General features: G+C 57.3%; 1 protein-coding gene across 1 annotated transcript; it reads left to right on the forward strand.

Annotated features, from left to right (window-relative positions):
• The first annotated feature begins 643 nt into the window (after positions 1–643).
• Positions 644–13979, forward strand: NPR1 (natriuretic peptide receptor 1). Its single transcript, XM_065873055.1, has 22 exons — positions 644–1355; positions 2056–2255; positions 2691–2804; positions 3228–3363; positions 3635–3726; positions 4433–4568; positions 5283–5367; positions 6209–6329; positions 7184–7258; positions 7401–7478; positions 7887–7991; positions 8251–8322; positions 8441–8597; positions 8872–9027; positions 9268–9436; positions 10151–10297; positions 10383–10506; positions 10668–10736; positions 11017–11191; positions 11442–11540; positions 13575–13666; positions 13819–13979. Exons 1-22 carry the CDS (start codon positions 644–646, stop codon positions 13879–13881), a joined length of 3177 nt encoding a protein of 1058 aa, XP_065729127.1. The 3' UTR covers positions 13882–13979.
• Positions 13980–14195: the final 216 nt, after the last annotated feature.

A 14195-nucleotide genomic window follows, 5' to 3' on the forward strand; every position in this document is an offset into this window, starting at 1 on the left:
AAGGAAAGTGCGCGGGCTGAGAGACTCGGAAGAGCCCGCGACTTCGGGGCGGGGACGAAGGAGTTAAAGATCCAGGATTGGTTCTAAGGTCACGGAGTCTGGGAGGGGAAGCGGCCGGGAGGGAGGGTTCGGAGCTTGGCTTGGGTCCTCCCCAGCACCCCCCCGGACTGCCGGAGACTTGGGCCGGCCGGACGCCCCTTCTGGCACACTCTCTGGGCCAGGCGCTCACGCACACATACAAACACTCACACTCCCCTTTCCCTCCCTGGCGCCCTCTCCCATCCTTCTCCACGGAGCGCTCGCTCGCGCTCTCGTTTTCTCTCTCCTAACACACACATACACACACACACACACACACACACACACGCTCTCGCTCACACTCGCGTCCTCTCGGCCCCCGCGCTCTCCTCGCACCCACCTGCTCTGCAGCGCCCTGGGCGCACCCCTCGGTCGCGCGCCCCTGGCGCTCCTGGCGCAGACTGTCACAGCTAGAAGGGGCAGCGTGCCTCGGGGTGAGCGCCCCCGCCCCGCTCGTCCTCCCTCCCACAGGGGCGCTCCTGGTGCCCAGCATGGGCCGCTGAGCCGGAGGGGACGCCAGAGGCCATGGTGGGAGCGCTTGTCCGCCTCGGTGCCCGCTGAGGCCATGCCGCGCCCCGGCTGCCCCTCCGGCGCCCGCCTGCGCCTGCTTCTGCTCCTGCCGCTGCTGCTGCTGCTCCCAGGCAGCTACGCGGGCAACCTGACGGTGGCCGTGGTGCTACCTCTGGCCAACACCTCGTACCCGTGGTCGTGGGCGCGCGTGGGACCGGCGGTGGAGCTGGCCCTGGCCCGGGTGAAGGCGCGGCCGGACCTGCTGCCGGGCTGGACAGTCCGCACGGTGCTGGGCAGCAGCGAGAGCGCGCTGGGCGTCTGCTCCGACACCGCCGCGCCCCTGGCCGCCGTGGACCTCAAGTGGGAGCACAACCCCGCGGTGTTCCTGGGCCCCGGCTGCGTGTACGCCGCCGCCCCTGTGGGCCGCTTCACTGCGCACTGGCGGGTGCCGCTGCTGACCGCCGGCGCCCCGGCTGTGGGGTTCGGGGCCAAGGACGAGTACGCGCTGACCACCCGCGCCGGGCCCAGCCATGCCAAGCTGGGCGACTTCGTGGCGGCTCTGCACCGACGGCTGGGCTGGGAGCGCCAGGCTCTAGTGCTCTACGCCTACCAGCCCCGCGACGACCAGCCCTGCTTCTTCGTGGTGGAGGGGCTGTACATGCAGGTCCGCGACCGCCTCAACATCACGGTGGACCACCTGGAGTTCGCCGAGGGCGACCGCGACCACTACACCATGCTGCTGCGCACCGTGCGACGCAAAGGCCGAGGTGAGACACGGGCACACCCATCCGGCCGCTTTGCCTCCGGGCCTTCCCCGGGACATCCTCTCTCTTCTCCGGGCCAGACTTCTCCTCCCCGCGGCTCCTCATTCCTGTCTCAGCCTCCTCAGCCCTTTCCACCTCTGAGTTTCTATTTCCCTCTCTTTCTCCATGCCCCCCCCCCTTCCAGTTCCTAGGCTCTCCTCTCTTCTCACCTCCACACTCCCCCACCTCCTTCCAGCCGGTTCCTCCGGAGTTAACGGGAGGGAGAAAATGCCTCCGGCCACCATGACACTTAGTAGGGCCCCAGCTTAGTTCCTATCCCTCATCTCTCCCCCATTTTCCTTCTCTTCCCAGCAGGCTTCTTCCCTCCTCCAGCTTCTCCTCTCCGTGCTCCCACACGCCCTCTCCTCTTCCAGTCCCCTCTCCAGCTGGCCCTTCTCTGCTCTCCCCCGCTCCTGACCTCACCTTGCCCACCTTTGGCTCCATTATTCCCTCTCTCCCTATCTGGGCTCCTTCCTCCTCCCCCTCCCACCGCCTCCTCCCTCCCTTCACCTTCCTCAGGCCACAGCCCAGACTGAGCCAGGAGTTCCACTTAACTACCTCAGGGTCTCTGAATTTCCTCCCCTGGGTGCCCCGGCTTCAGTTCCCCCTCCACTCCCTGACACTTAGGCTCTTCTCTCTCTCTCTGACCCCCCTTCCTCCACAGTTGTCTACATCTGCAGCTCCCCAGACACCTTCAGAACCCTGATGCTTCTGGCCCTGGAAGCTGGCCTGAGTGGGGAGGACTATGTTTTCTTCCACCTGGACCTCTTTGGGCAAAGCCTGCAAGGAGCACACGGCCTTGCTCCCCACAGGCCCTGGGAGAGAGGAGATGGGCAGGATGTCAGTGCCCACCAGGCCTTTCAGGTGAGTGTTCAGATTGGAAGCCCAGGCTGTGGGGCTCTGGGCTGGTGGCACATTGTGTCTGGGTCCTGGGTCCCTCAGTGTCTGAAAGGATTCCAGAAAAGAGGTTCTGGATGCTCATAGAGAGTTAGGTGACAAAGGGCAGGGGGCTGGGGCAAGGGGTATATAGAGGGCCAGGGGACTTCAGAACCAGGAGGCTAAAAAGATGAGAGAATGCCCTTGAGGTGGGATAATGTTCACATCTCACAGACCATCTGGACTTGGAAAAGCCATCCCAGTTCATCCCCTGCTTTGAAGCAGGCAGCACCTCGCGCAGGACATAGGATCCAATTTGACCTTGAGCAAGTAGAGATGCAGCTCTGGGAGGTGGGCACCCAGGGTACTGGCAGGACTGGAGTCAGCACCCAGCTCTCCCCTCTCCACTGACCCCTTCCTCAGGCTGCCAAAATCATTACATATAAAGAGCCGGATAATCCTGAGTACTTGGAATTCCTACAGAAGCTAAAACACTTGGCCCATGAGCAGTTCAACTTCACCATGGAGGATGGCCTGGTAGGAGGGGTTCCTGGGACCCTGCAGCGTGGACCTCCAGCCCCCAGTTCACAGCCCTCTGCCAGTCGCCGCCCTGCTCTCTCAGCCATCCCCGTATTCCCAAGTGTCCCCTTCTTTCCCTTCCCACTGTTCCCGTATCTCTCCTGATGATGGAGGGGGGCATTAACAAGTCGTTCAACCTCTGAAACTCAAATCCTTATCAGTAAAATGAGGATGCTACGTCCTGCCCTATCTGCCTAGCAGGATTCAGAAGCAGTGATATACGCGGAGGCGTCTTACAAGTAGTAAAATCTCTCTGTGCTGTGAGCGTGTTTTCTCCCATCCTCTTCCAAGTTCCCAGTGCCTCCCATTCCCCACCCCACAGCGCCCCACTCTGTGCCCTTCATACATCCCACCCCAGCCCAGCTCTGCCTGCCCCTGCAGGTGAACACCATCCCAGCGTCCTTCCACGACGGGCTCCTGCTCTATGTCCAGGCAGTGTCGGAGACTCTAGCACATGGGGGAACTGTCACCGATGGGGAGGGCATCACTCAGCGGATGTGGAACCGAAGCTTCCAAGGTCAGGCACTGGAGGTGGCAGGAATGGGCTACCTTGGGGTGCCCCAGGCAGGAAGCAGTGAGAAGCCCCTAGCCCTGTAGTGCAGGTAGTCACTTGCCCACACCAGTCTCTTCTACCTCTCTTCTTCTTTAGGCTCTTTTCCCCATGTCCCTAGTGCCATCAAGAAGTCTTCCTAAGTGCCCAGATCAAAAGATCAACAGACGGAGATGAGGTGTGGGACCCATGAAATTCCACCCTGTCAAAACACAGCCATCTTCCTCCATACCCCCAGGTGTGACAGGATACCTGAAAATGGACAGCAATGGAGATCGGGAGACTGACTTCTCCCTCTGGGATATGGATCCTGACACTGGCGCCTTCAGGGTAAGGCTGTGCCCCCAGAAGACAGTGCCAACTGGGAATGACATTTCACCCTCCCACCGCCCCGGATAAGACAGAGCCCTGGATAAAAGAGATCCAGCCAATCTGGAGGAGCAACCAGAACGATAGGAACTCACAGGTGTTGTCCTTGGGGAACCCCACGTCTGAGGAGGGAGCACAGTGCTGCCCTCAGGAAACTCCTTGTCTCCAAAGGCAGGCAGGATCCCCTCCCAGCGGAGACAGACTGACTCAGGGCCAAGATGAATGCACATCCTATTGCCCTATAAGTGCAACAGGAACAGGAAGGGGTTGAGACCACAGGCACCAAGGAGCAGATCATCCAGGGAAGGCTTCCTGGACGAGGGGTGCCTGGATTAGGCCTGGGAATGTGGACCGAGAACACTGCATTTTCCTATCTCCTGTGTGCTTCAATCCAAGATTATAAACTCCCTGAGTGTAGGGCTGTGATTCTATATAGAGTTTTCTTTATAAAGCCTTTAAGTCATTTTCAAGTTTGTCTACTCTGATAACATGGGGCATGGGTATGAGGCTCTCTGTATCCAGTCACGGCAGGGACTCGTTGAATAGTTGACAGTGCAGACACAGTCCCTGGCAGCAGAGATGGGGTAGGTGGGGGGCAGGATTTCTCCCTTGGACGGGAGGCCTCACCAAGGGCCCTTGCCCACCGACAGCTCCTGCCCTCCCATAGGTTGTTCTGAACTTCAATGGAACCTCCCAAGAGCTGGTGACCGTGTCAGGGTGCAAACTGAACTGGCCTCTGGGGTATCCACCTCCTGATGTGCCCAAATGTGGTTTTGACAATGAGGACCCAGCCTGCAACCAAGGTGACTGCCCCTTGCCTTCCAAGCCTCCATTATGGAGATGCTGCATCCTTCCTGCTCAGGGAATCAAATACGTGCTCCTCTCCCACACTGAGGGGTTCCTGGAGAGACTCCTCCTGCCTTTTTCTTCCCTTCATCCATCATCCCAGTTCACTGATTGAATATTTTTTAAAACTTTTTATTTTATTTCATTATTATATTACTTTTATTTATTTATTTATTGGCTGTGTTGGGTCTTCGTTGCTGTGCATGGGCTTCGTCTAGTTGTGGCAAGCGGGGGCTACTCTTTGTTGCAGTGTGGGGGCTTCTCATTGCGGTGGCTTGTCTTGTTGCGGAGCACGGGCTCTAGAGCGCAGGCTCAGTAGTTGTGGCCCACGGGCTCAACTGCTCCACGGCACGTGGGATCTTCCTGGATCAGGGATCAAACCCGTGTCGCCCGCATTGGCAGGCGGATTCTTAACCACTGTGCCACCAGGGAAGTCCCTAATTGAATATTAAAAGGTTCTTCGGGGAATTCCCTGGTGGTCCAGTGGTTCGGACTCCACGCTTCCACTTCAGGGGGCCTGGGTTCGATCCCTGGTCAGGAAACTAAAGATCCCACATGCCTGTGTGGTGCAGCCAAAAAAATTTAAAAATAAAAAAAATAAAGGTTCTTCCTCCTGCTGTCCAATGTCTAACCCAAATCTCTCTTGCTGCAACTTGGACTCTCCCCTACAGACCACTTTTCCACCCTGGAGGTGCTGGCTTTGGTGGGCAGCCTCTCCCTGCTCAGCATTCTGATCATCTCCTTCTTCATATACAGGTAAGCCTTGGAATGAGGGTGGTGACTGAGGCTGGGAGACCTAAAGAACCAATAGCAGAGGAGGTGGCAGGGACCCAGAGGGAAGAGGGAGGGGTAAAGGGACAGCACAGCAAGGCCCAGGGAGATGGGGGAGAAAAGAGACTAAAAAGCCTCAGGACACCTGGAAGAGAGAAGGAGGAGGGGACAGAGGTGGAGTGGCCAGGGAGGATCTGGGAGATCCAAGAAGGAGCAGATCTGTTGGGGGCATCATAGGGTGTAGATTCCGTTTATCCTCCCTTCCTGCTTGTACAGACCAGATGGGAAGCAGTGGACCAACACCTGTGGGGTTGGGCCTATATTCGTTGAGCAGGGATGAAGGCTCTGCTGTGTACCAAGTGCTGAACCCAGAGTGGAGGAGAGAGAGAAGGAAGCCCCACTCCTGCCTTCCAGTGGGAGGCTGACAGGAAAATGCAGGAAAAGTTAAAGACAGAGGGAAGCAAGGAGGGAGAGAAGGAAATCGATGCTGGTCAAGCATATACTGTGTGCCAGGCGCTTCCACACACAGTTTTTCTTTTCATTTTTGTAACAATGCTTTGAAATAAATGTCGAGGTCCCCAATTTCCAAATGAGGACATTTAGACATGAACCTGAGACTCAGAGAAGTGGAATGACTACCCCAAGGTCCCCAGTGAGGCAGAATTTCACCCAAGCCTCCTGACTCTCAGCCAAGAGGATGTTAATTGCCCCACCCATCTCTTAGCAACTGCAGTGGTCCCAGGGCTCTGAGGAGAGGCTGCAGAGCACCCCCCAACCCTGGGTCAGGGGCTCAGACATGGACTTAGGTGCACATTTCATGCCTCAGAAAGATGCAGCTGGAGAAGGAACTGGCCTCAGAGCTGTGGCGGGTGCGTTGGGAGGACCTGCAGCCCAGCAGCCTAGAGAGGCACCTCCGGAGTGCAGGCAGCCGGCTGACCCTGAGCGGGGTAAGAACTCCGGTACTGGGGGGAGGGGGCAGAGTTGGGAATGGGCGTGTGGGTAGTGCCTGATGGGTAGGGTAGAGAGCAGGCTTCTAGTCCCAGCCCTGCCTTCACTCGCTGTATGACCTTGGGCAAGTCACATTCCCTCTCTGAGACTACCGCAGGTAATGATTACATCTACAGAGCTCCCTCACAGGGCTCTTTCAAAAGTTAGAGATAGCATATGTGAAAATACGTTTTATTTTATTTGTTTGTTTTTTTGTATAATCATCTGAAAGTTTCCGCATACTTTTTTTTTTTAATTGGGGTATAGTTGTTTTACAACGTTGTGTTAGTTTCCACTGTACAGCGAAGTAGTAGAGTTCCCTGTGCTATACAGCATGTTCTTATTAGTTATCTATTTTATACATATCAGTGTATATATGTCAATCCCAGTCTCCCAGTTCATCTCACCCCCACGCCCCACCCCCCTGAAAATACTTCTTTTTTTTTTTTTTCCGGTACTTGGGCCTCTCACTGTTGTGGCCTCTCCCGCTGCGGAGCACAGGCTCCGGACGCGCAGGCTCAGAGGCCATGGCTTACGGGCCCAGCCGCTCCGCGGCATGTGGGATCTTCCCGGTCTGGGGCACGAACCCATGTCCCCTGCGTCGGCAGGCGGACTCTCAACGACTGCGCCACCAGGGAAGCCCCTGAAGATACATTTTTACAAAGTAAATAAATGAGGAAAGGATTTTATGATGTGAAATGAGAGGCAGGGCAACACAAAGATAAGGCAGGGTAGTGAAGACCAGAACTCAAGGAACCGGGATGGAGAGCCGGGCCCGTGGGCTGACCACCCCTCCTGCACTCCGTCCCTTCAGAGAGGCTCCAATTACGGCTCCCTGCTGACCACAGAGGGCCAGTTCCAAATCTTTGCCAAGACAGCATATTATAAGGTGGGTCTGGGGAAAGACCACTGGTCCTCAGGACTGGGGCAGGGCTTTCCTATAATGGAGGACTGGAGACGGTCTTAGCACAGGGGTGGGCTGTCAGGGCTGGGCCATCCCCTTACAGTGACAATCTCCATTCCTCACTCAGGGTAACCTCGTGGCTGTGAAACGTGTGAACCGTAAACGCATTGAGCTGACGCGGGAAGTCCTGTTTGAGCTGAAGCATGTAATGTGGGGAGGGAGGCAATGGCCTAGGGAAGAATCTAGGGACACAGGGGAGGTGGGCCAACAGAATGGGTATGGAGGGACTGCAGGGTATCCTAGGAAGGGATGAGCACTGTAGCCCTGGGATGGGCCCCTGTGTGTTGTGGGTACGAGTGGGGGAATCATAGATGGGAGAAGGGCTGGAGATTTTGTAGGGGCTCCATTGGATAGGCTTAGGAAGCAGAGGGAGTAGGGAGCAGGTTCTGGGGAAGGGTTCTTTAGAACAGGAGTGGGAATCACCGGGGGAGGTCCTAGAATGTCTGCAGAGAATGCATAGGGACTTAAGGAGAGTGAGGGGTCCCCAGGGGTGGGGGCAACTTGGCAAGGAGTGAGGTCTCTGTCAGGCTCTGATGCTGGCTCTCACCTGCAGATGCGGGATGTGCAGAACGAACACCTGACCAGGTTTGTGGGGGCCTGCACTGACCCCCCCAATATCTGTATCCTCACAGAGTACTGTCCCCGTGGGAGCTTGCAGGTGAGGCAACAAGGGAGTGTCAGGACAACTAGGCCTAGCCCCGGCTCTGCCCCTGACTCAACATAAGGCCCTGGGCAAGCCTCTCCTTCTTTCTGACCTTTATTTTCCCCATCTGTAAAATGGGAGCGGGGGGAGGGTGGTGGCACTGGAGTAGATCCAAAGCTTTGTCCCGTTCTGCCAGTTTATGTCAGTGGAACCCCTGCACTCCTCCTCCTGGGGGCACGTGCAGGGTACAGGGCTGACTCTCACTGCCCAGCAGGACATCCTGGAGAATGAGAGCATCACCCTGGACTGGATGTTCCGGTACTCGCTCACCCATGACATCGTCAAGGTAGGCCCAGAAGGGCCCACTGGGTGTTGGGGGAGGGGCCAGGCAGTCTTCTCCCCTGGCTGTGGTTGGTTGGAGGTTTCACTCATGCCCAAGACCCCTGCCTCCCCAAATTTCCCAGGGTATGCTGTTCCTGCACAACGGGGCCATTTGCTCCCATGGGAACCTCAAGTCATCCAACTGCGTGGTAGACGGGCGCTTCGTGCTCAAGATCACTGACTACGGGCTGGAGAGCTTCAGGGACCCGGAGCCCGAGCAAGGACACACCCTCTATGCCAGTGAGCCCCGACCTGACTCTGACCCCTACCACCACCCCCAGCACAGCCCAGTGGGGATGCTGATGCCTGGCCTACGGTGGGCTCGGGCCCACCTTTCCTGACTCCCATCAGTAGAAAGCGGAGTCAGACGAAATGGTCTCAAGGCCCCTTCTAGCCCTAGCACCCCCTGTGATGTCTCCAGATCAGTCCCAGCCACATCCCCTGGGACCTTGTTTCCCCTCATCCCTTAGCTTTGGGGCCCTTCACCCTGTGACTCCTGACCTCTGACCTGCAGAAAAGTTGTGGACAGCCCCTGAGCTCCTGCGAATGGCCTCACCCCCTGCCCGGGGCTCCCAGGCTGGTGACGTGTACAGCTTTGGGATCATCCTTCAGGAGATTGCCCTGAGGAGTGGTGTCTTCCATGTGGAAGGTTTGGATCTCAGTCCCAAAGGTGAGAGGACCATGCTTTCCCCTAATGCTGCCACAGTCAACTAACCCCAGCTCCAGAGAGAGGGAACCCTGGAAATGCCACCACCCTTTGCTCCACTGCTGCCAATGACCCTGAGCATGACTAGCCCAGTTCCCTGCAGGGCTCCCCTGCCCCATGCCCTGGTCCTGGACCTCCCCACCCCATTTCTCAACAGGCCCCGGGCTGAACCTACCCCTCGGCCTCTCTTCCCCCACCACACAGAGATCATCGAGCGTGTGACTCGGGGCGAGCAGCCCCCCTTCCGGCCCTCCCTGGCCCTGCAGAGTCACCTGGAGGAACTGGGGCAGCTGATGCAGCGCTGCTGGGCCGAGGACCCGCAGGAGCGGCCACCCTTCCAACAGATCCGCCTGATGCTGCGCAAATCTAACAGGTCGCTGGCATTAGTCCTGGATCCTCCCAGCCTCCTCTACCCCCCACAGCGACCGCGTGCCTCACACTTAAGTCTTATCCCTGTGGTGGCAGAGCCCACGCACAGCCCCCCGCATACACAGCCTGCTCCAGCCCGCCACAGCCTCGCAGCCCCCTCTGTGAATACCGTAGGACCCAGCTGGTCCCACAGTCCCCTACCTCTCATACCCCGCTCCTCCAGCGGCCCCTACTCCATCAGCCTTCAGTGGCCGCAGAGTAAATGGCCTCCCACCTTCTCCCTACACCTCTCTGCCCTCCGTGGGAGCTCCCACCCGGCCCTTTGATCCCCTTTCCCAGTGTGCCCCTGGGGGTCCTCCAGGCACACCCCTCTGCCAGCCTGTGTGCCCTCACTCCGTTCTCGAGTGGTCCCTGTCCCCTTCTGCCTCTTCTACCTCCTTCTAAGCCACTTGTGTTCAACAAAGATGTTCAAAATAGCCAATACGTCTGAAGCTTGAAACTTGACCCTGGGGTCTCAGGGATGAATTGGACTTTCCTCCGACCCTTTTGCCCTGCCACCCCCATCCTTCTGTGCCCCCCAACCCTGACTCTCGCCAGGGACTCCACTGCAGTGGGCTGACATTAAGCCTGGGGAGGGTGAGAGCCTGGGGGAGGCGCTTCAGGGTAGGGCGTGCCCTTCCTCTCTCACCACCACCCCTTCCGCCGCCCCTGCCCCCAGAGAGAACAGCAGCAACATCCTGGATAACCTGCTGTCACGCATGGAACAGTACGCCAACAACCTGGAAGAGCTGGTGGAGGAGCGGACCCAGGCCTACCTGGAGGAGAAGCGCAAGGCGGAGGCCCTGCTCTACCAGATTCTGCCTCAGTGAGTGCCCGTGCTTGGTGCTCCCACCACCCCTGTCCCAGCCCCACCTCACCTTCTGATCCTGCACCTGTCCCTGACCCCTCAGCTCAGTGGCTGAGCAGCTGAAGCGTGGGGAGACGGTCCAGGCCGAAGCTTTTGACAGCGTCACCATCTACTTCAGCGACATTGTGGGTTTCACAGCCCTGTCGGCGGAGAGCACGCCCATGCAGGTAAGTCAGGCACAGCCCCAGGTGTCAGAGCAGCCAGGTGTGCTTGGCTTGGCACCTGCATCCCATAGGCCTGCCTTCTGGTTCCGCTTTTCCCACCTGAGCCCAGGTGGGGCCCCGGGGCCCCTTACTCCCCACCCCTCTTGGCTTCTCTTTTCTTCCAGGTGGTGACCCTGCTCAACGACCTGTACACTTGCTTTGATGCTGTCATAGACAACTTTGATGTCTACAAGGTGAGTAAAGATGGGAGGGGACAGACAGACGGATGTGGAGGGCAGAATGACATAGTCTTAAGCGGGAAGACCAAGAGACGTGGACAAAGACAGTGTCACAGGGAGGTGTCACAGGGAGACCCAGGAACAGGCAGAAAAACCGCGCGGGCGCTGGGGGATGAGCGAACACAGTGGCTGGTAGATGGGGGGTGGGGACAGGAAGGCGGTGCCCACAGTGTGGGGGCCGCACCGGGAGAAAGTTCCAGTCCTCAGGTCCGGCACCCTCTCGCGGCCCTCACAGGTGGAGACCATTGGTGACGCCTACATGGTGGTGTCCGGGCTCCCAGTGCGGAACGGGAGGCTGCACGCCCGCGAGGTGGCCCGCATGGCCCTGGCGCTGCTGGACGCGGTGCGCTCCTTCCGCATCCGCCACCGGCCCCAGGAGCAGCTGCGCTTGCGCATCGGCATCCACACAGGTGAGGCCGCCGGAGGGGCGGGGAGGGGGCTCCCACAGGCTGGAGCTGCAGATGAGAGACGAGCCGGCCGCGTCGCCACCGCTCCCCGTGCGCGCGTACACCTACACCTCTGGGCTCCCACCGACAGCAGGTCCCACCTGCTGCCTCTCCTGGAGCGCTCTAGCCCCGTCCTATGGCCACCCTCCGTTCCTCCCACCTACTTCCCTAAACTGATGGGTTTCCCTCACTGATGGGCTTCCGCTCCCTCCAGGACCCGTGTGTGCAGGTGTGGTAGGGCTGAAGATGCCCCGTTACTGTCTTTTTGGGGACACAGTAAACACGGCCTCAAGAATGGAGTCTAACGGGGAAGGTATGCTGGGTCCCCGAGGCGGGACAGGGAGGGAAGGGTGGCTGTGGCTGAGGAAGGCTCTCCTGGCAGTGGGTGCCTATCCAATCCATGTTCTGTCTCCTCCCAGGCTCCCTTCTCATAAGGGTTCAACCTGGCCACATCACCTTGAATCTAATCAGAGACTCAGGTCCCAGCTGCGCCCTCTTGGCAAATGATTGAAAAGTCTTTCCAGGCCAATGTCCAGCAGTTCCCAGCTGGGAACTACCTTTAGGACCCTCTTGGGTGTGGTAAAAAGGGCTCCAGAGCAGCCCACTCGGGTGTGAATCTCAGCTCTACAACCGACTCAGCTGTGTCAGTTTGCTACACCTCCCTGAGCCTCTGTTTTCCTCACCTGGAAAATGAGAATTAAATATCTACCTCAGAAGAGTTACGTGAGAAAGTCATATAACACGACTAGCAGATAGTTGTCATTCAACTTTTCTGAGCCTTAGCTGTTTATCTTTTTTTTTAAAAATTAATTTATGGCTGCCTTGGGTCTTCGTTGCTGTGCGCAGGCTTTGTCTAGTTGTGGCGAGTGGAGGCTAGTCTTAGTTGCGGTGCGCGGGCTTCTCATTCTGGTGGCTTCTCTTGTTGCAGAGCAGGGACTCTAGGTGTGCGGGCTTCAGCAGTTGTGGCACGCGGGCTTCAGTAGTTGTGGTTCGCAGCCTCTAGAGTGCAGGCTCAGTAGTTGTGGCGCACAGGCTTCGTTGCTCCGCGGCATGTGGGATCTCCCCAGACCAGGGCTCAAACCCATGTCCCTTGCATTGGCGGGCAGATTCTTAACCACTGCGCCACCAGGGAAGTCCCTGTTTATCTTTAAAATGATGCCTGTCTCAGTGTTCTAAAAAACATAGCCCAACCCCTGGAACACAGTAGGTACCAAATAAATGCTTGCTCCCACCTCTTCCCTTGGGCTTGCTTCCTGTTGATCTTCTGCCTCTTGCTGTAGTCAACACAATTCAATTCAGTAAATATTTATTGAGCAACTACTGAGTACCAGGCCTTGGAATACTAAGACAACCCAGACCAAAGCTTGCTAGGGAGTCCACGCGGACCCCAGCTAAGCCTCGCGGTGGGCAAAGGGCTACTTGGGAGCCCAGAGGGGGTCTGGTTCAGCAGATACTCCCTGAGCACCGTGTTGAGGGCATTGAGGTGGAGAAAGCTTCTCACTGAGGTTCAGTCCTCAAGGAACACATTCTCAGAAATCGTTTAACAGCAGAAAAGGGCCTCTGCGATGCAGACCCCAGGAGTAGTAGGGGCGAGTTCAGAGGGAGGTCAAAGAAGGGCTGTGGGGAACAGCAGTCAGGAGTCAGGAGTCTGGTCAGACCTCAGCAGATTTGGGCAGGTCTCCTCCCCGAGGCCTGGGCTCCCTCAGCCCTGAAATGAGGGTGTTGGGTTAAGGAACGATGATAGCTAGCACTATCAAACACTCGTATAGTGCCTCCTAAGTGCCAGACTCTTTTAAAATGCGTAATGAATAATGTTAAATTTAATCCTCACTAGAAGGCTTTGAGATGGGTCCTGTTGCTATCAGCATTTTGTAGAGTAGGAAACTGAGGCACAGATAGTTTATACTACTTCCCCGAGCAAGTGTCCAAGCTGGGATTCATACTCGGCAGAGCAGGTTCCAATGTCTGAGCTCCTGACCACTACACTCTATTGTCTGTCTAGAGCCTGGTGATGCTCTGGAGTGCTGTCCGATAGAACTTTCTGCAGTAATGGAAATGTTCTATGCTGTGCTGTCCAATATGGTAGCCTCTGAGGCATTGCATTTTTCACTATATTTCAATTACAGTTTAAATAGCCACATGTGACTAACGGCTTTCATGGTGGGCAACACAGTTCTAGAGTTCTTAGGGAGAGGCCCGTGTAGTCAGACACTACATGGAGGGGGTGGGACTTTGAATTAGGAGGCTTTCTGGGCCAAAGGAAGGAGGGAGAGCATCTTTCTAGCCCCACAGTCCCTGATCTCCTGCTCCCATCTCTTGCTTCTCTCATCTCCCTTCTCCTACCCAGCCCTGAAGATCCACTTGTCTTCTGAGACCAAGGCTGTCCTGGAGGAGTTTGGTGGTTTTGAGCTGGAGCTTCGAGGGGATGTAGAAATGAAGGTAGGAAAGGAAGTCCCTACCCTTACCACCCCTTAGGGTCTCCGAAGGGCTTACCCTCCCCCAGGGCCCTTCTCAAGCAGCCAACCCCACTCCCAACATTTGGGAAAGTGGATGAGTCACTCCCCACCCCAAACTCCTCTTTTTCCCTCCAGGGCAAAGGCAAAGTTCGGACCTACTGGCTACTGGGGGAGCGGGCGAGTAGCACCCGAGGCTGACCTGGCTCCCCTCCTGGCCTTCCACACCTCCTTTCCCTGTGCCAGAGGTGACAGAGAGGTGCCAGGCCTCAGCCTCGCCTGCAGTATCCCCACCATTGCCAAAGAAGTAGTTCGAACAGCTCAGATGTGCAGACCCCAGTGGAGACACCAGACATTACCTCTGAAAGTGGACTGGTATTGGGGGAGAACTTGGAGCTCACAGGACTGGACCAAAACTCACAGCCATGCCCAGGGACACACACACACACACACACACACACACACACACACACACACACACACACACGTAGGCACACGCACCCACTCTCCACCCT

Source organism: Phocoena phocoena, chromosome 1 (assembly GCF_963924675.1).
Source record: "Phocoena phocoena chromosome 1, mPhoPho1.1, whole genome shotgun sequence".
Lineage (NCBI taxonomy): Eukaryota > Metazoa > Chordata > Mammalia > Artiodactyla > Phocoenidae > Phocoena > Phocoena phocoena.

Bases quoted from the DNA above. Each gene is read 5' to 3' on its own strand.
- NPR1 (XM_065873055.1), top strand. From the start codon at position 644: ATGCCGCGCCCCGGCTGCCCCTCCGGCGCCCGCCTGCGCCTGCTTCTG. The intron at 4,569-5,282 runs GTGACTGCCCCT...TCTCCCCTACAG, and splicing joins GGACCCAGCCTGCAACCAAG to ACCACTTTTCCACCCTGGAG. The intron at 11,541-13,574 runs GTATGCTGGGTC...TCTCCTACCCAG, and splicing joins AATGGAGTCTAACGGGGAAG to CCCTGAAGATCCACTTGTCT.